This window comes from Cucurbita moschata, unplaced genomic scaffold (assembly GCF_002738365.1).
Source record: "Cucurbita moschata cultivar Rifu unplaced genomic scaffold, Cmos_1.0 Cmo_Scf00030, whole genome shotgun sequence".
NCBI lineage: Eukaryota > Viridiplantae > Streptophyta > Magnoliopsida > Cucurbitales > Cucurbitaceae > Cucurbita > Cucurbita moschata.
The window spans coordinates 2344199-2364099 of record NW_019268546.1 but is presented as its reverse complement, the minus strand read 5'-3'; the positions used below and the strand labels follow the sequence as shown (position 1 = coordinate 2364099).

General features: G+C 35.6%; 2 protein-coding genes across 4 annotated transcripts; both read right to left on the bottom strand.

Moving 5' to 3' along the window:
* Positions 1-13223, bottom strand: LOC111464219 (putative leucine-rich repeat receptor-like protein kinase At2g19210). The gene is made up of 19 exons (XM_023108314.1): positions 13039-13223; positions 12490-12678; positions 11850-12393; positions 11276-11751; positions 11061-11193; positions 10902-10973; positions 10285-10356; positions 10107-10187; positions 9776-9939; positions 9393-9610; positions 9191-9317; positions 9036-9098; positions 8747-8936; positions 7399-7797; positions 3348-3637; positions 2597-2727; positions 2260-2493; positions 474-732; positions 1-388 (listed from the first exon to the last, which is right to left on the bottom strand). Exons 2-19 carry the CDS (start codon positions 12587-12589, stop codon positions 195-197), a joined length of 3747 nt encoding a protein of 1248 aa, XP_022964082.1. The 5' UTR covers positions 12590-12678; positions 13039-13223; the 3' UTR covers positions 1-194.
* Positions 13224-13568: 345 nt separating this feature from the next.
* Positions 13569-18641, bottom strand: LOC111464272 (LRR receptor-like serine/threonine-protein kinase IOS1). 3 transcript variants are annotated; one of them, XM_023108397.1, is made up of 13 exons: positions 18460-18641; positions 17824-18364; positions 17276-17733; positions 17063-17195; positions 16917-16988; positions 16762-16833; positions 16592-16672; positions 16340-16491; positions 15449-15669; positions 15249-15375; positions 14608-14670; positions 14321-14510; positions 13569-14184 (listed from the first exon to the last, which is right to left on the bottom strand). In XM_023108397.1, exons 1-13 carry the CDS (start codon positions 18593-18595, stop codon positions 13779-13781), a joined length of 2652 nt encoding a protein of 883 aa, XP_022964165.1. In that variant the 5' UTR covers positions 18596-18641; the 3' UTR covers positions 13569-13778. The 3 variants fall into 3 exon arrangements, with proteins under 3 accessions (XP_022964165.1, XP_022964167.1, XP_022964168.1); XM_023108399.1 differs by having other exon boundaries at positions 15449-15666; XM_023108400.1 differs by lacking the exon at positions 13569-14184 and having other exon boundaries at positions 14399-14524.
* Positions 18642-19901: the final 1260 nt, after the last annotated feature.

Sequence of the window (19901 nt, the reverse complement as noted above, 5' to 3'; positions counted from 1 at the left end):
TTCAATGAATCTCAAGGAATACTTAATTCTATCAGCCCTTGTTCTTGCATCAAGTTGATCCAATGTTTTGGTACTGAATACAATCAAATCTTTATCAGCTGTCCCATGATTACTACACAATAACTAGTACAAATGGAGATAATCCAGAAACATTTGGAAAAACAGTGAAACTAAAACAGTTCATACGGTGATGGTCAGATGAGAGCATAGCCTTGGACAAGCATAGCATCAGCAAGTATCTGGTTGGCAGCCTGAGATGGATGAACACTGTCCCAGAACATATATTTGGTCGCATTAGAACATGTTACATGAGATTTTGGATTGCACAAAACCGAGGCCGTCTCCACCGCCCCAGTGCCACAGCAGCCTCTTCTCACTTCATCAAATCCTTGAACGAAAAACAAAAAACACAGCATCATTACTTTGAATTAGCACCCGAATGTTTGAAAATTATTCTAATGTCCGTGAAGTACCATAGCTCGACGGAGACATAATAGCATTGTACAAAGGATTGAAAACGTCAAAGACTACGAGTTTGAGATCAGGAAGCTGCTTGCGAAGAGTTGCAGCAGTAGAATTGAGCTTCCTATTGAAAACTAGGACATGATTGTTGATTGTTCTGACACAACCCTTTTGTTGTTGGTAACCAAACAGAGTGAGTACAGCAGGAAAACAACCTAATGGAGGCATTGAGGTGACCCCAATTTTCCTTGCTCCTAGCCCATGTAAATCCTTCACCAAAGCCACAAATCCTCCATCCAATGTTATTAGGAACACTTAGAGATGCATAAACACTTCGATATTCATGACTTTTATAAAGCTAATCTGCTTAAAAAAAACAAGTAAAATGGACCAAAATAGAAACAATATTTGCTTAAACCATCCTTCTGACTTCAAAATTTACAGCAGACGTCAGGAATAGAGTAACAACAAAACCACACAACATCAAACAATATCATAGGCTGGCTGGCATGTGGACATGAATTCATCATCAAATAGGACTATACAGTTCAAAAAACCAGAGAGTTCCATACTTGTCTGGAGAGCTGTCAATTTCTGTTAAGTCATAAATGAAATGAACTATCAAAGGGAGGGGGAAAATGTGACTCCAAAAAGATTCTTCTTCCATGCTTTTAATGAGGTGAAATATATTATTATAATAAAGTTTTTATCATAAAGTATCCTATAGAATAAAATTTTTAAGATATGCTTAAACATGTTTCAAAATCATTACTTACTTTCTGTACTGTATCATATCACTATTCTATGGTTGAATATGAACAGTGTTATTTAGCTGGATCTTCATTCAAAATTAATGATCAATTAAATCTCTTTATTTTTTTAACGTTCTTTAGGTAGCTGTTTTCATTTTCTCCCTATCCAACCAATCAGACAGGAAAATCAATGTAAATTTATGAGCTGAGCTCAAAGAAGAAAAACAATAATAAATACTTGGCGGGCAGCCTTAGCCATGAATTTCCTGCTGCCCCAAACGTGGTCCTATGAGTAATGAATGCTTATTACTATCTTATTCTTTCCTCATAGAGAATTTTAACCATTTCTCGAACAATTCAAAAGTAAGGCTTAAGTTGGATTAGACCGTTTTAGATTTAGGTTCCGGATAAATTTTTAAAAAATCGAAAATTCTATTGGAACATTTTTAGCCAAGAACCTGAAAAGAGGGCACACAACTAAACCCAAGGCTATCCTACTTTTAAGATTGTTATGAACTTGACTCGTGAATGATTGATATTTGAGTCTTATGAGATTTTAGTTATTAATAAACCACACTCAACCCATAAATAGAGAGTTGGATTAGAAACCCAAGTGAACCGATCATCAACCTAACCAATTCAAAATTCCGATAAAAAAGTTTCCCAGCTCAACTTGTATACTACTTCTCCGTTCTCTTTTTACGCTACACAAGTGCCATAATGGCAAATTGTATAAAAATATTACGAGTGCTATCGTAGTACCTATTTTTTTAATTCGTAATTTGACACATCATCAAATGGCATATTAATTCATTTCATGGTTCTATAGTTTATTCTTGAATGTTGCTACAAGGTCAAACAATGAATAAATGTAGTCTAAAAAGTTTCCATTCTAGAATTATACCATGTTCCTCAGAAAGTTTAATACATAATGAACATCTATTTTCTTACTAAGGGTATCATATTCTTTATTCATACTTGTTAGTTAACATTATATTAAAAAAAATGTATTTAAATAGACATTTAAACTTCAGATATTTTGTACCTTGATGAATTTGGAGAAGGAAGCAACAAGGAAGGAGGAGTACTGATCGGGAGTGAACCGTCTACGAACCGCCGGATTTGTGTAATAATTCTGGAGATAGTCGCTGGTACCGCAGCTCAGTATGTGCAATCCATCTTTAACAATGGCGGCCGCTTTCTCACGGCCGGCCACCATAGCCACCTTGCTTTGGTACTCTTTGTAATTAGACAACTGCTGAGCCAAAGTAATCGCACGCTAAAGAACACAAGAAAGTAAAAGGAAATCAAAATCGCATTGATTAGATCCTGTTTTCAACGATTCAGAAACATTAGGGTTCCAAATAAAGACAAGAAGATACATTGGAAATTGAAGCTTGCTCATCGTAGCCGGCGGCGGCGGAGGCGAAGCAGGCTCCGATTAGAAGATTCCGGCCGGAAGCCTCTGGGCTGAGATACGCCGGTGGGTGGCTCTCAAAACCGAGGTTTTCGGCTGTGGGAAATTAATTAGAAATGTTACCGTTTCACATTTTTTAATAATTAAGAAAAAAAAAATATTTTTTCCTTCTATTTTCTTAGAATAAATAATTTTAGTAAAAATAAATAAAAATGGAGATTGAAATATATGGTAGATACGAGGACGAATACTAATGTTCGGTCCAACGTCCCAAACGATTCATATCGAAGAAATTATTTTAAAATTTAAAAATAATATGATTAGTAACTTTATAAGAAATTATTTTTTAAATTTATTAGGAACAAATATTGTCCGAAAGCTTTTAAAGCCCTCAAACAGTCTTTTCATATTCGAGATTCAACGTGATTTCCGCGGACATGGAACTCTTCCTGATAATCTTCTGCAAATATCTAGTTATAATTATTAAATTTAACCAAATTTAAGCCTTTTCTCCGGTTCCCCGGACACAATTTGATTTTGGACTCGTAAAAACGTAAATATAACCTTAAAATTTAAAATATAAGTCAATGATTTTGAGTTTTTTTTTTTATTTGATGAAAATAATAATCTTCATATGGTAATAATAATAATCATAAAAGAAAATAAGTTGTAATAAATTATTAAAAGAAAAAGAAATATTAGGAAACAGGGCGTACCAGTTATATCAGAAACGAGTTTTCCATTACAAAACCTGCCGGTGGCTTTATGGTTCATGAAGTCCCGACCATAAGGATGGTAGTTGGCCTTGAACAGGGTGAACCGGTTGTTGTTGTTACCCACATCCAAGGCGGAGTCGCCGAAAGTCAGTATCGCCGGGAATATCGTGGCGGCGGCGGTGGGTTCTTGAGCCGCTTCGGAGCTGGGCAAGGCTAAAAATATTGCACAAACAAACCACATAAACGCACCCATCTTCTTCTCCGTTGTTGCTGCATGTGCTTGGGGAATCCTATTTATTTCAGCTTTACACTCCCAACTCACGTATATAAATAAAAACTTTCAAAATGGTTAAATTACAAACTTGCCCTTACCCTATATCTTTCAATTTTAATGTCGTTGCAATAGGTTTACTGACTCTCAATTTCATGTTTACTATGCTGGACCATGAAAGTTCCACGTCTACTAATTTAGGGAATGATCACAAGTTTATAAACAAAAAATACTCTCTCCATTCGTGTGAGGCCAGAGTTTATGCTCAAGGTGGACAATATTATACCATTGTAGAGAGTCGTATTTGTCTAACATGGTATCAGAGCTTAGTCGTGCCAATAGATTGGTAAATCCTCAACTGTCAAACAAATGACCCACAAAGGCGAATTGACATATACAATTCTTACCAGTTTTGCTAACTAAAAATAAAATGATGATTTTTCTACGCTGCTTTTCTGCAGTTACAGTGAGTTTCAGACTCTCGGTATTAGAATCGGTTACTTTCTAGACTTTTTTTTTAATATAAAAACTAATTAAATATGTATGTTGGAAGTTTGTGATCCAGTTGATGAACCAAATCTATAGTTATTTTATTTATAATTAATTAGTTTATGATTATTTAAGAAGATAATATAATTAAAATTTGAAGCCCACCTCATAAATGTTCAAACAAATAACAATCAACCAACTAAAATACTAAATATACAAACCAACACCAAAATCACCAAACTTAGCTGTAATAAACACTCCGTCAACATAATTAATTAATATGCTTACAAAAAATTCAAATATCATTTTCACCTGGTTTCAATTTTCATCTAAAGTATTTCAATTTTGAGTTTCGAAAAAAATATATATATATATATATATATCCATAAAATTTGTATTTTATCTTTAAAAATATTCCTAAACTAATTAAACTCCTAAATAATAAAAATAGAAAGACTAAAAAATACTTAGTTTCTCAACAAATAAAATTTTAAACTTTCAAATGTTTATTTTATTAATTTTTTTTAAATGTAAAAATACAGTTGTGTGAGTATATGTCATAAATGTTAGTAGCCCTAAAAAAGTTGACGCGTAACTTTAAAAAAAAAACTATTTTGAAAGTTTTTAAAAAAATTTAAATAATATTTTTAAAATAAAGTATTCATAATTTTGAGAGTATTTTTTAAAATTAATTTAACTTCACATATAAATTTCCAAAAAAAAAGAAAAAAAAGAGTTAATTATGTATGGATTATAAACTGATTCCATTGAATGAAACCAACAACTTGTGTCTTCTAATACAAAATATGTGAGAGAATAAATGGTTCTAGTTGTTTCAGATAATATACATTCAACAGCTTCACTCAACCACCCATGTTTATGATATTTATTTATTAGGGCCCTATTTCATAATATTTATTTTATTTTTTTTAAAATATTTAAAATTTTCAATTTAAGCTTTAAAACTAAGATGGTTATTAGATACACCTATCTTCTACAACAAATTTAAATAAAATAAATGAATTTCATTAACCACTCTCATTTAATCAACTAATTCATGTAATAAATGATTAAAAAAAAACCATATTTCGCCATTATCAACTCCACAATTACCCGAGTTATTTTTAGCATATTTTCCATTTTTTTCAATTTTTATATATAATAAAAGAATGAAAAAGATTATATATATTTATATTGTCGAACACAATTGTTCGTGAAAAACACTCTTAACTCTTTACTAATACACTAATCGATAAAAGATTATAAGATCGTTACACAAAGGGAGGTATCTATGACATAAATTAAATAATTTATTTAGAAAATATCTAAATTATTTTTTAAAAATAGTATCATTGGATTTGACCCTATGAAGCCAGAGATGATATTTTAATATATATATATATATATATAATATTGATTATGAAGGGAGTGGCAGAAAAGGTGGGGAAAGTAGGTAGGGGAAAGCTGAGATGGGGTTAATGAGACAGCGATAGTGTCGCTAATTCACGTCATTTTTAGTCACAGTCGAGACATTTTCTGAATACTACGGCATGACGTTAGTAATAATTTTTTTAAATTTCATTTCATAACTATGTGATTTTTTTTTTTTAAATTTTAAATACTCCCCAGAAAAAAAAATTAAAGTAAAAGCATATTTATGATTTTAGAAAATAATAATAAAATGATTTATGATTTTAGAAAATAATAATAAAATGATTATTGAAATGAATTAATCCTCAGATTTAACCAAGAACACGTCTGAACAAGAGTATCAACTTTGTGTTGGGAATAATTCCATTCAAAACAAATTTGTTAATCTTTTCCCTTAAGTCAGCAAGTTGAGGTTTTTTTTTTTTTTTTTTTTTTAAATAATTTTTTTTTTAGGTTAGCAAGTTGAAGGACAGAGAATGAAAAGAAAGGGATATGCGATTCTTCTGTCAATGTCATGGATTTATTGATATAGGCTAAATATGTACCCAACACACTGTTTTACTCTATAATTTTCGATTATTATGGTCCACAATATAAAAAATTTGTAACACAACTATATATATATATATATAATCTATCGATATGAATATAGAGTAACTGGTCAAAGCAAGTATGATCGATCAAACGTTGAGTTGTGATACCCCATCACTCATGTTGGGCCTTTGTTATGAAGTTGATGCTTTGCAAGAACAAGAACAAGAACAAGAACAATCTTGTATGGAGCCTTCGAACCTTAGATTGACAACGTTTTTGATGTTTTCTTCGAAGATTTCTACGAGTACAACGATCTGCATAGACATGGATGAATGAGTATAACTTTCATTTGCAAAAACTCTAGAAAGTTCAAAATATGGTACCTTGGCTTCGAGTTTTTCATTCAATAAAATATTTAAAGACTTCATAATACTCACTGTATGTTCGGAAACTTCATTGAGCCCACAATAATACTTACTCTAAATTTCACAATTTTGAAAAGAAAAAAACTTAAAACTTAAAACTCATGTTCTTTTGTGTATCCATCGGGTGAGTCTTTAATTGTGATTTATTTTTAATCAATGTCTTAATAAATCATTCACATTTCAAAATTTTAAATTTTGCGCATTTTTACTTATGACGCAGAGTCCCTCAAAAAGCGGTTTGTTACTCTAAACAAAAATACTTTTGTGAATTCATGTATCTAGAAATTATAAGTTTATTAGATGTATATTATGAATCTAGCTTAATTTCTAACGATATCAATTAAAACCTTCAAGATAGTTATAATTATATCGATTAAAACTTTAAACTTTCACAAAGTGTATCAATCTACACAGTTCGTTCTTTAAACTCATGTTCGAAAAAATTCACACATGTTCAAACTTATAATTACATCACTAAATTTATGAACTATCAAGGCAGACTTCTAAAACTCTAAACCCGAACATTTAAAAATTGTGCATGTCTAGAATAACTCGATTTTTGAAGTTCAAGAGTTTAATTGATACCATTATAAATTTGACGGGAATCTATCATATGCATGAATTTAGGGAAATAAATTAAAATTTGCCCATATTTATATACACCTTGTGCTGCATTAACTGCAATTTGGAGTCTTTCAATCCAACTCAAGACTTTTGTGCTCGAATCTGTTTCAGAAAAAGGGGAAAAAAAGCATCGTATTATAGTCAACAAGCCATAAATATGCATACATTTTTGAGAAATTTCATAGTCTCAAGACAATATCATAATTACCGGATTGATGGTTGCGTAGTTTGGTTCAAAGCCTCACCACAACAACCAAGAAAAGACATTAATCCCTATCTGGGACCAACAATTGAAACAGAGCCGATTGAATTGTGTGAGAAGTTCTCAGCATTGTTAGGTGGAATTTGTGCTCTGTCTTGAACAATCTCCAAGCACTCAATGAGTTGCAACACCACATCACTCATGTCCGGCCTTCCAGCTGAAGTTGGCAATGTGCATGATAGAGCAAGCTCCACAAATTTCCTTGCAGAACAACTTTCAATAGAGCCTTCTAACCTTGGATCGACAATGTTTTCGATGTTCCCTTCGGAAATCAGAGGCTTAACCCAATCAACTATGTGAGTGTTCACTTCAGAGCTCTTGATTATGGCAGGATGTCCAGTGATCAGCTCAAGCAATATAATTCCAAAGCTGTAAACGTCACTTTTCTTGATGAAGTTTCTGGATAAATGAACCCTGCAACAGAGTTTTGTGTTAGTTCTTTTGCTTCTGTACACAAAGATGCTTCTTTTGCTATAGCACTGCGCAACTAAGGAATTGACAGTTCAGACATTGGATTCTGGTTAAATAGTAAGAAAAGGATTCTGGTTAAATAGTAAGAAAGGGATTCTGGTTAAATAGTAAGAAAAGTAGGAATGTTATAGTCCAAGCCCACCGCTATCAGATATTGTTTTCTTTGGGCTTTCCCTTCTGGACTTCTCCTCAGGATTTTTAAAACACATCTATTAGGGAGAGGTTTCCACACCCTTATAAAAAATGTTTCGTTCTCCTCCTCAACTAATGTGGGATCTCACAATCCACCCCCTTTCGGGGCCCCGCGTCTTCGCTGGCACTCGTGCCCTTCTTTAATTGATGTGGGACCCCCCAATCCATCCCCCTTCAGGTCACAACATCCTAGATGGCACACCGCCTCGTGTCCACTCCCTTTCAAGGCTCAGACTCTTTGCTGGCACATCGCCCGATGTCTAGCTCTGATACCATTTGTAACAGCCTAAGCTCGCTGCTAGCAGATATTGTCCTCTTAGGGATTTCCCTTTCGGGCTTCTCCTCAAAGATTTTAAAACGACTCTACTAGGGAGAGATTTCCATACCCTTCTAAAGAATGTTTCGTTCTCCTCCCCAACCGATGTGGGATCTCACAATTAAGTTTTTGACCTTGTGGTGTTTGAAAAAGTCTGATTGATTTAACATTAGGAAAAATACATTGTTATGGTCTACAAGGGATTGAATCCGTTATTACAGAAAGAGGATAAAGTTTCATATTTCATTTTATTTTGACCAGCTAGCACACTTTATTTTGCCATAATATGACGAATCAAATCCAAAAACTAGAAGCTTATCGATTTTTTTTTTAAAAGTAACTACATAAATATAAACACAAAGCAGATCGATCATTGTTACTTACGTAGGGTCGACGTAACCGAAGGTGCCAGCAGGACATGTGGAGAAATGAGTATCATTTTCATTTGCAAATACTCTGGACAGTCCAAAATCAGATATTTTAGCTTGCATTTTTTCATTCAATAGGATATTAGAAGACTTGATATCTCTGTGAATGATGGGCGGCACGCAACCATTGTGTAAATATTCTAATCCTGCAGTTTGTTTATTTGATGTCAGTTCTCACAATCCAAACAGGGAAGGCAAATAAGATCACGCAATAATAAGTTTTATTGTTTGTTATTTATTTATACCTTGTGCTGCATCAACTGCAATTTGGAGTCTTTCCATCCAACTCAACACCTTTGCGCTTGAATCTGTATCAGCAAAGAGAAAAAGTCATCACAAAGAGTCAAGGACACATACATTTTAGCGAAAATCTTTCTATTAAGCCAAAATCATAACTTACCAGATAGATGATTGCCTAAATTTCCGTTACACATGAATTCATAAATGAGTGCCTTATTCTCAGCTTCATCACAGTAACCAACAAGAGAAACCAGATTTCTATGATGAACAACTGTTAGTATTTGAGCCTGCATTTGCAAATATAGTTTATTCGGAAGTAATTAATTCAGTTCAAGTAAATTTGCACCCAAGAAAAACTAAACCTCAGCTCTGAATTCATTGTAGCCTTGCTGTGATATTGAAGACAGCAACTTGACAGCAACTTGGGTTTTATCACTCAGTACACCCAAGTATACTTTTCCAAATCCTCCTTCCCCAAGAGTTGTCTTAAAGTTATCTGTGATAACCAATATCTCAGAGTAATGAACTTGTTGGTTCTTCGACTTAAGTAACCTTTCTTGGATTGATCTTTTGAGATTCTCTGCAACGAGTAAAATAGACACATTTTGGTTCATTCTACACTTTTGAAGTCATTAGTCATGTAGGAATTCTTTTCGATTTTCGCTATTCACGCCAGTTTCATTGTCATTACTATAAATATGCTGGAATTAGCAGTGTACAGAAACAGAAGGCATGAGATATTTACCTCTTTGTCTTCTCCTTTTGTAGATTACTAGAGTAATTATAAGGATAGGTAGGAACACAGCTATTACGCTGGCGAGAATTACAGGAACCAAGTACTTGTTCCTCTTCTTCTTCTTCTTGTTATCACATTTAAGTGATGTACAAAGATCTGGATTTTCACCCACACTTTTACAAGCAGAAGAAAATTTCAGGTTAAAGCAAATGAATTTTCATTTGACTTTTCAGTTAGTGTTAGTTATTCAATATGAAGACAATAGAATAAGTAGGTGGCAACATGGCAGTAAAGTAAATAGAGAAAATGAGATATAACTTGGAGTAAATTGATAGCTTACCTTAATGTAAGCAATCCAGCTTCAGCCCTTTGCAAGAGAGCCTTGGGAATTAAGCCTGTGAAGCTGTTTCTGGTTAAAGAACTGCGAACACACACACAGAGTAAAAAGATAGACAGCCTTCAATTTTCAACTAAAATTTTAACGTTCTGGGTGTCAAAATCACAACTAAGAGACTTACAGGATTCTTAGGTTAGGCAAATTGACTAAGAATTCCGGTATCTCTCCAGTCAACCCATTATTGGACAAATCCCTATTACAGAACAGGATATTGAGTAAGCATAAGTTAGGACACAAAAACTGCAATATAAAGGGATAGAAAAGGAAATAAGGAAGGAAAATTACAATATTAAAACACATCAAGAGGCTTGATAACTCTCCAAAAAGTAGAGTCATATCAGGTCTTTTTGTAGTTAATTTTGCACTAATACAAACCATTTTCTCATTAATTACTCCATTTGTTCTAATTAGTAAGCATGAAATAGTCTATTGTGGTTCAACATGAAAAGAAAATCAATTAGCATAAATCGAACCTAATTACACATTTAATTGAGTTAATTGGTAAAATTTCAGAACATTTATGCCGAACCATGATGTTGTAACAAATCTGGAAACAACCCTGCTGACAAGGCTACTCCCATAAGAACTATTCTCCAAATTCTGCAAATTTCAAACCCGTCTAGCCTACTGTATTGACAACCACTTTTCTAACAAAATCCTTATCTAAAACAATTGTGCCTCCTTAATATCCTAGCTCATAATATCAATAATATTTTCCTATTAAAGAGAGATACTTACAGAATTTGCAACATGGTTAGATTTGATATGTAAGAAGATATCTCACCTATCAGTCCACTTCCAGATAGGTCCCTGTTCAAAAAATTAACACTTCCTCGTGAATTCATAAGATCCATCCTTCATATAAATAAAGAATTTTAACAGAAGACCTGCACTTACAAGGATATGATTCTTGGAGCAGTTTTGTTACTACAATTTAATCCACTCCAAGCGTATTCCATTGGGACACATGGATCTCCTTGCCAATCCTTCTTTATTCCATAATTTGACCTAATATTGGTAATTGCATCCACTAATTATCCAAAGAAGAAATCAAATTAGTATTCATCGACTTTGAATAAGTGAACTCAGAAAGTGCGTTTAAAGAAAGATACCATCTCCTTGCTCTGTTTCTAACTCTGATATTTCTTTCATCCCATATAATTCAAAAGCATTGATGAGAGGAGGAAGCGTCGAATTCTCAGTTGGAATGAAAGAAAGTAAATGACTACTTGCTGCCTCCAATGGTTGTCGAGACAAAAGGGTCATCGAGGACAAATATTTTGGAATTACAGTTCCTGAATAAAAGTGTGCATTGTGCCAGACATTAAACTCCCTGCTTTGATTGACTTGAGGAATCACAAGTTCAGCAAAGTGCATAAGTACAAAGTATCGAGATGAATCTATTGTATCCCACGAAATCTCCAGAGTCGTGCTTGCATCCTTTGCAGTGGAGGCAGTATTCATGACAATGGATGGAAGATGCAAAGCTTTGCCCCCACTAACATCTACAGTAATATTGGTGCTTACTCGTGTCCAATCCTTAGAGTTAAATGTTGACCAGATGCGGTCATAAACATCCAAAGGGAATCTTCAGAAAGTGAAACCACAAAAACAAAATATTATGTTAGCATCTCTAAATTGTTAAAGTATCCCTCTTTTCATTAACTGTAATATGTATATATATACCTGTAAGTTTGACCATCCGTTGAACCGAAGTCCAATCGATCGAAAACTGATAAGGATGCTGATGGTGTATAATAAGTGATATTGGGCGAAGGTCTAAATTCCAATGCAGAAATAAATGGTACTCCATTTCCAGTATTGATCAGACAGATGTGAACTTCATCTGAGGAGGTTACATGTATAAGTTCTATGAAAACACCCATGCCATTTCCAGTTACGTTTAATGTCTCCCATAAGCTATTCCCAATGTAGATATCAAACATCGGTGGCGAATCCAGACCATCATAATTGCCATACAAGAAACTTGCTCGAATCAAGTATTCGGTGGCCCTTTTAATGCTTATATTGTAACAGTTTCTGATTCCATCAGGGAAGCTTCTCAGCTTCTTCAATTGCATTTCATAGATATCTAAATCTCCATATGCCGAATCTACACTTCGACCAACCCCAGTGTTTATGAAGGATGCATCAGAAACATAGTTAATTTTGGTCGTCTTTTCAGTGTAATTTGTACCCTCTGGTAATCCACAGTCTAAACTAATGAAGCCTGAAAAACAAATAACAACAAAATTAAACTTAAAGTTTCTATATATACTTGAAAGAAGTTGAATAGGTTAATCGCCAATGAAAACAAATGTTTCACCTGACTGATCCTGAGCTCGAACAAGACGTAGAAAAGCCAATGCCAAGCAACTGAGCAGGAAACCAAACAGGGAATGCCCTGATGTTCCCATTATCATCATCCTCTTCCTCTAGGGGCTATCATTGGCTGCATTGATTCACGAGAATTGAGAAAGCAGCCATATCTGCACCTTGAGGAAAATATAGTAAGCTTGTGACAATAATAGAAAGTCGTCACAAGAGGAATTCCCTTTACAACATGGGAGATTAAAGAACACATTACACATGCAAGTTGACCAAGTATAAACAATACAAATTTAAAATTCTTTGAATCAAAACATCGAAAGGAAACTATAGCGCTTTTGTTCATCAATGAGTTTGGGGCTGTTTGAAAAAACCATTAAAGTAATTGTCGTAACAATGTCAAAAGGCATTTCCTAGTTGCAATCTCCTAATTATATATCAAACAAACGTAGAAATGACGATCAATCATGTAGTATTATAGTAGCCAGATTGAATAATTAAAGAGGAGAAGTCCTCCACTTCTAGGGATTTCAAGGAAAAAGACAAACCCTAAGCCGAATAATTTATGGCGAAATTTTTGGGACGGTGTCGGATGAATTCCATTTGAGGCTACTCGATTGCAGAAGAAGGCTACGCTATTGGCATCCATGTTCAACAAATCTTCATCTTCATCGGAGCTTGCCATGTTCGGACTTTCAAACTACTCTGGCCACATGGGGAAGCCGCCGACTTTTTAAATAAATTTGGTCAAACCAAGTAATTTCAAATTTTCCTTTTTTTTTTTTCATCCATTTTAGTTTAAAATTTTTTAATATTTAGATTCTCTATATTTTTAATAATAATTTAAATCATAGCTTAAAATTATGCTTGGATTATATTTGCTCATTAACTCATTTTTATTTATATATGAGGTGACACCCAAGTAAATAAGAGATACATGAATGAACTGATATCATGTTTGAGTTAGTACCTATATCAACTAGAAATTTTGGATAGCTCAAGCATAATAACTCTAAAGTCATGTATGTTTAGTTTGGAGCAAACCTACGTTGACCGGCCTCTTGAGAATTTTCATAGTGAGTAAACATAAAACAGGCTAAAAAGACTCGTATTGGTATGTGGGGAAAGTTTTTACTCTTAGAAGAGAGAAGTAACGTGACCCTGACGTAGGAATGGCATGGAAATACTTGGACTATCAAGTGTCGAATTCGAATCTTGATCTGAATCTTGATATTTTGGGCGTTCATTTGTGAATATAAATCACTAAAGGTATGATTTGTTTGAATTCTACCTGGGACTTAAAATTGAATCAGAGCCAATTGAAGTATAAGAAAAATGTTGATTGTTAAGTGGCGTATGTGCAGGTGGTCTGTTCTGAGCCATTTCTTGACACTCAATCAGTTGTTTCACCACATCGCCCATTTCAGGCCTTTGTGTTGAAGTTGGGTGTGTGCAAGACAAAGCCAGCTCCATAAATTTTCTAGCTGAACAACTCTCTAAGCGGCCTTCTAATCTTTCATCCACAATGCTTTCATGCCTTCCTTCTGAAATCAGAGGCTTTGCCCAATCCACTATGTGGATGTTGTTTTCAGAACTACTGATTATGACAGGCTGCCCTGTGATCAACTCGAATAACACGATCCCGAAACTATAAACATCGCTTTTCTTGGTGAAGTTTCCAGACAAATGGATCCTGTAATAACTCTCTATTTTGAATAAGATGCTTGTTTGAACTTTAAAAAACTCTAGTTGTTTCGAAACGTTGTAAACTTTTAAAAGTTAAGGACGGTAGACGGAACATGAAAATATCAATTGATTGTGATACTTACGTCGGGTCGACATATCCAAAGGTGCCGGCAGGGCATGTGGCCAAATGAGTATCATTTTCATTTGCAAATATCCTGGACAGTCCAAAATCTGATATCTTAGCCTGCATTTTTTCATTCAATAAGATGTTTGAAGTCTTCAAATCTCTGTGAATGATAGGCGGCTTGCAACAATTGTGCAGATATTCCAGCCCTGCAGTTGGTTTACTAGATGTCACAAACCACAAGGGTAAGTAAAAGAAAGAAAGAAAGTATGAACTAATAAGTTTTTGTGTTATCTATATATATACCTTGAGCTGCATCAAGTGCAATTTGGAGTCTTTGCATCCAACTCAAGACCTTTGTTGTTGAATCTGCAAAGAGGTGTAAACAAAATGATCTTATATGGTTGAATTTTTGGGAAAGGAGTCTACGTTGGCTAATTACGGGAAAGATCATGGATTTATAAGGAATATGAGGCCGTTTGGGGTAACCAAAAGCAAAACCATACCATTTGTGAAGGGTCGTGGTTCCTAATATGCTATCAGAGTCACGCCCTTAACTTAAGCATGTCAATAGAATCTTCTAGTGTCGAACAAAGAAGTTGTGAGTTAAAAGCGACTCAAGTGTCGAACAAAGAGTGCTACAAGGGCTCAAGAGAAAGAGTCGAGCCTTGATTAACGGAGGTTGTTCGAGGGTCCCATAGGCTTCAGAAGAGGCTCTATGATGTACTTTGTTCAAATGGAGGATTGTTGGGAGAGGAGTCCCGCATTGGCTAATTAAGAGGAGGAACCCGAGTTTCTAAGTAAGGAATATTATCTCAATTGGTATGAGGCCTTTTGGAGAAACTCAAAGCAAAGCTGTGAGAGCTTATGCTCAAAGTGGACAATATCATACCTTCGTGGAGGGGCGTGATATAGAAACCAGAATATAAAGAGATCACGTTAATTACCAGATAGATTTTTGCGTAGATTTCCATTAGCCATAAATTCATAAATGAGCGCCTTATTCTCAGCCTCATCACAGTAACCAACGAGAGAAACCAGATTTCTATGATGAACAATGGCTAATATTTGAGCCTACAGTAACAAACACAACATATCAGATATTACTTTTAGTACAACCAAATTTTATCTACAGAAAAACACAAACCTCTGCTTTGAACTCATTTGAGCCTTGGCGTGATGATGCAGATAGCAACTTAATGGCCACTTGAATTTTATCACTCAGTACACCCAAATATACTTTTCCAAAACCTCCTTCTCCTATAGCTGTTTTCAAGTTATCTGTTATAGCCAATATCTCAGAGTAACGAACTTGTTGGTTCTTTGAACTAAGCAACCTTTTCTGGATTGATCTTTTGAGCTGCTCTGCAACAAGAAAAACCAGACACGTTTACGAGTGAAATACGCGCTCCACATCACCCTACCTAACCTAGGACGTGACATGCTGACGGTCGACTCCAACTAGCAAAGGAGTTCATTGTCAACCTAACGTGAAACTAAACTAACTTTATAACGCGTCTACTAGGGAGAGGTTTCCACACCCTTATAAGGAATGTTTCGTTCCCCTCTCCAACCAATATGGGGTCTCACAATCCATTCCCTCGGGGGCCTAGCGTCCCTCTTTGGGCTTTCCCTTCAAGGGTTTTAAAATCCGTCTGCTAGGGAGAGATTTCCACACCCTTATAAGGAATGTTTTGCTCTCTTCTCCAACAGATGTAGGGTCTAGGGGACCAGCGTCCTCGATGACGGGCTCTAATACCATTTGCAACAGCCCAAGCCCACTGCTAGTAGATATTGTTCTCTTTGGGCTTTCCCCTCAAGGTTTTTAAAATATATATGCTAGGGAGAGGTTTCCACACTCTTATAAGGAATGCTTCGTTCCCCTCTCCAACCGATGTGGGATCTGACAGTTAAGTTATTGATCAACCTCGGTTAATCTCTCATCATTCAGATAAATTTCATCCATTTTACCCAAGTTGCTTTGTCCACGCTTGAATCAAAGAAGTAACAGAAGAAGCAGAAGAGATGAGAGACTTACCTCTTTGTCTCCTTCTTTTGTAGATTACTAGAGTAACCATTATGATAGATAGGGGCAGAGCTATAAGAAGAAGAAAGTAACTGTTCCTCTTGTTATTCTTCCTCATGTTATCACATTTAAGTGATGTACAAAGATCTGGATTTTCACCAACACTTACACAAGCAGAAGACACTATCAGGTTTAAGAAAATGAATTTTCATTAATACGAGAGTACTAGAATTAGAAGGTAACTTAGAATGAAGTGTAGGGAACCTTAATGCAAGTGATTTAGCTTCAGCCCTTTGCAAGAGAACTTCAGGAACTGAGCCTGTGAGCTTGTTTCTGGTTAAAATCCTGCAAAACACAGTAAAGAAATAGATGAACTTCAATTTTCACTTGGCATTTCATGCTGTGGATGCCAGAATTAAAGCTAAGAAACTTACAGAACTCTTAAATTTGGCATATTTGCTAAGAACTCTGGCAGTTCTCCAGTCAATTCATTGTGGGACAAGTCCCTAAGAGAGAACAAGTTATTAAGTTGAATTCCAATGCCTAAAGCATCACTGACATTCATGCTTCCTAACAGAGAGACACTTACAGTGTTTGCAACCTTGTTAGATTTGGTATGTAAGAAGATATTTCACCTCTCAATCCACTTGCTGATAAATTCCTGTAACACACAAAAATTCACATTTTCTCATGAATTCATATGATCTCATGAACTCATAGAAGGCTTGAACTTACAAGGATATGATTCTTGGATCAGTTGCATTGCTACAACGCAATCCACTCCAAGGGTATTCCATTGGCACACATGGATTTCCTTGCCAATCCCTCTTTATCCCATAACTTAACTTGATATTGGTAATGGCACTTACTAATAATTATCCAAACAAAAATCACATTAGTGTTGATTAACATCCAATAAACACACAAAAGGCATTTAAAGAAGCATACCATCTTCCTGATTTGCTTCTAACTCGATCACGTCTTTCACATAATATATCTCGAGAGCATTGATGATGGGAGGAAGCGTCGCATTCTCGGTCGAAATCAAAGAAAATGCAAGCTCATCTGTTGCATCCAATGGATCTTCATTGGAAACAGTTAGAGTGGTCAAGTAACTTGGAGTTAGGGGTCCATAAAAAAAGTTCCCATTGAGGGTGATATTGAACACTCTACTTTGGTTGGGTTGAAGCTCAAGAACCTCGGAAAAGTGCATAAATACATAATATTGAGACAAATTCCTCGTAGTCCACGAAATATCCTTTAAAATGGAAGCAGTTTTCATCACAATGGATGGCACTTGATAATTGTTCTGCTCAATATTACTTACTGAAAGATTGGTTGTTACTGATTCGTCCCCGTTGTAGTTAAATGACGACCAAATGCGATCGTAAGCATCATAAGGGTATCTTAAGACAAACAAAATAATATGTCAGTATGTCACTTTAGTAGTAAATTTTGGTTTTTTTTTTTTTTTTGCAGAAGTAGTGCTTCAATACCTGTATTCTTGATAATCTTTTGGACCGAAGTCTAATCGAGAATCGAGCGATAAGGATCCCGACACGGTTTGATAAGTGATGTTGAGTAAAGGTCTAAATTCTAAAGATGAAATAATTGGCACTCCATTCCCTGTATTGATCAAACAAATGTGCACATCCTTTGAGGAGGTAATATGTATGAGATCTATGAAATGTTCCATGTGTATGTCAGTGAAGTCTACAGTCTCCCAAAAGCTATTCCCAATGTAGAGATCGAACACCGGTGGAACGTTCAGGCCGTCGTAATTCTCGTACAAGAAACTCGCTCGAATCAAATACTTGATACCCTTAACAATGCTTACATTGTAACAGTTCCTAATTCCTTGAGGGAAGCTTCTGAGCATCTTCATGTGCCTTGGATAGGGACCTGCACGTCCAATTGTTGCACTTATGCTTCCACTTACACCGCTCTTTATATAGGGTGCATCAGAAACATAGCTAACGTTACTCGAGTCGGTAAATCTCGTACCTTCTGGTGTTCCACAAGCTAAACTAATGAAGCCTAGGAAACAAATAACATACAACTTAAGCTTCATGACTCTCTCTATATATAGATTGGATGAAGTTGGATAATTTTTTTTTTTTTTTTTTTTTTACCTGACTGATCTGCAGCTTGAACAGGAAGTAGAAGAGCCAATGCTAAAGCAATTTGCAAAAAACCAAAAAGGGTATGCGCTGATGCTCCCATTACCATAATCCTCTTTCTCTTGGCTTTGTCTTTGGCTGCATACATCGCTGAGAATTTAGACAGCAGCCATTTTTGCAGCTTGAAACATGTTTGTAAGCCTGTGATGATTACAGAAAGTCAACACAAGAGGAATTCCCTTTAAAGAATGGGCACATGGGATGCCTTTGACTTTATATTTAACAAATATAATAGCAGAAGAGTTTCATGTCCTTAATGATTTAATTATTGGCAGTTATCAATGTATGACCCTAATTCTTAGTTCAACTTCATAGTATTTGGTGTTAACTTTTCAAATGTTTTTTTTTTCTTCTTATCATTATCATTCGCTTGTCCTATTTTTTTCATAAATCCAACTCTCATTGAGTTGTCATCATTATTTGGTATAGTTTATTGAGCGTGAGATCTCACATCGATTGGAGAGGGGAACGAGTGCCAGTGAGAATGTTGGGCTCCAAAGGGGGTGGATTGTGAGATCCCACGTGTGTTGGAGAGGGGAACGTAACATTCTTTATAAGGGTGTGAAAATCTCTCCCTAACAAACATGTTCTAAAAACTTTGAGAGAAAGCCCGAAAGAGAAAGCCTAAAGAGGATAATATCTGTTAGCGGTGGACTTTGGCAGTTACAAATGGTATTGAGCTAGACATGGAGTGGTGTGCCAGCAAGGATCCTGAGTCCCGAAGGGCTTTGACAGGATAATATCTGCTAGTGGTAGGCTTTGGCAGTTACAAATGGTATTGAGCCAGACATGGAGCGGTGTGCCAGCAAGGATCCTAAGTCCCAAAGGGGGGTGGACACCGGACGATCTGCTAGTGAGGACATTGAGCCTCGAAGGGAGGTGGACACCAGACGGTGTGCTAGAAGGATGCTGAGCCCCGAAGGGGGTGGACACCGGACGGTGTGCTAATGAGGACGCTGAGCCCGTGGACACCGGACAGTGTGCCAGCGAGGATGCTAAGTCCTGAAAGAGGTGGATCGTGAGATCGTACATCGATTGGAGAGACGAACGAGTGCTAGCAAGGACGCTAGGTCCCGAAGGGGGTGGATTGTGAGATCCCACGTCAGTTGGAAAGGAGAACAAAGCATTATTTATAAGGGTGTGGAAACCTCTCCTTAGCAGACGTGTTTTAAAAACCTTAAGGGAAAATCCGAAAGGGAAAGTCTAAAGAAGACAATAATGTATACCATAAACTTATCAACTAATTGATGGTAATTTACATATTAGATTCTCAATTCCCTATGTATGAATGAGTTGTGAGACTACCTCATTCATGTCGGGCCTTTCTGCTGAAGTTGACAGAAATTTTCCAACGGAACAACTTTGTAACCTCGGATCAACAACTTTCTGGATAT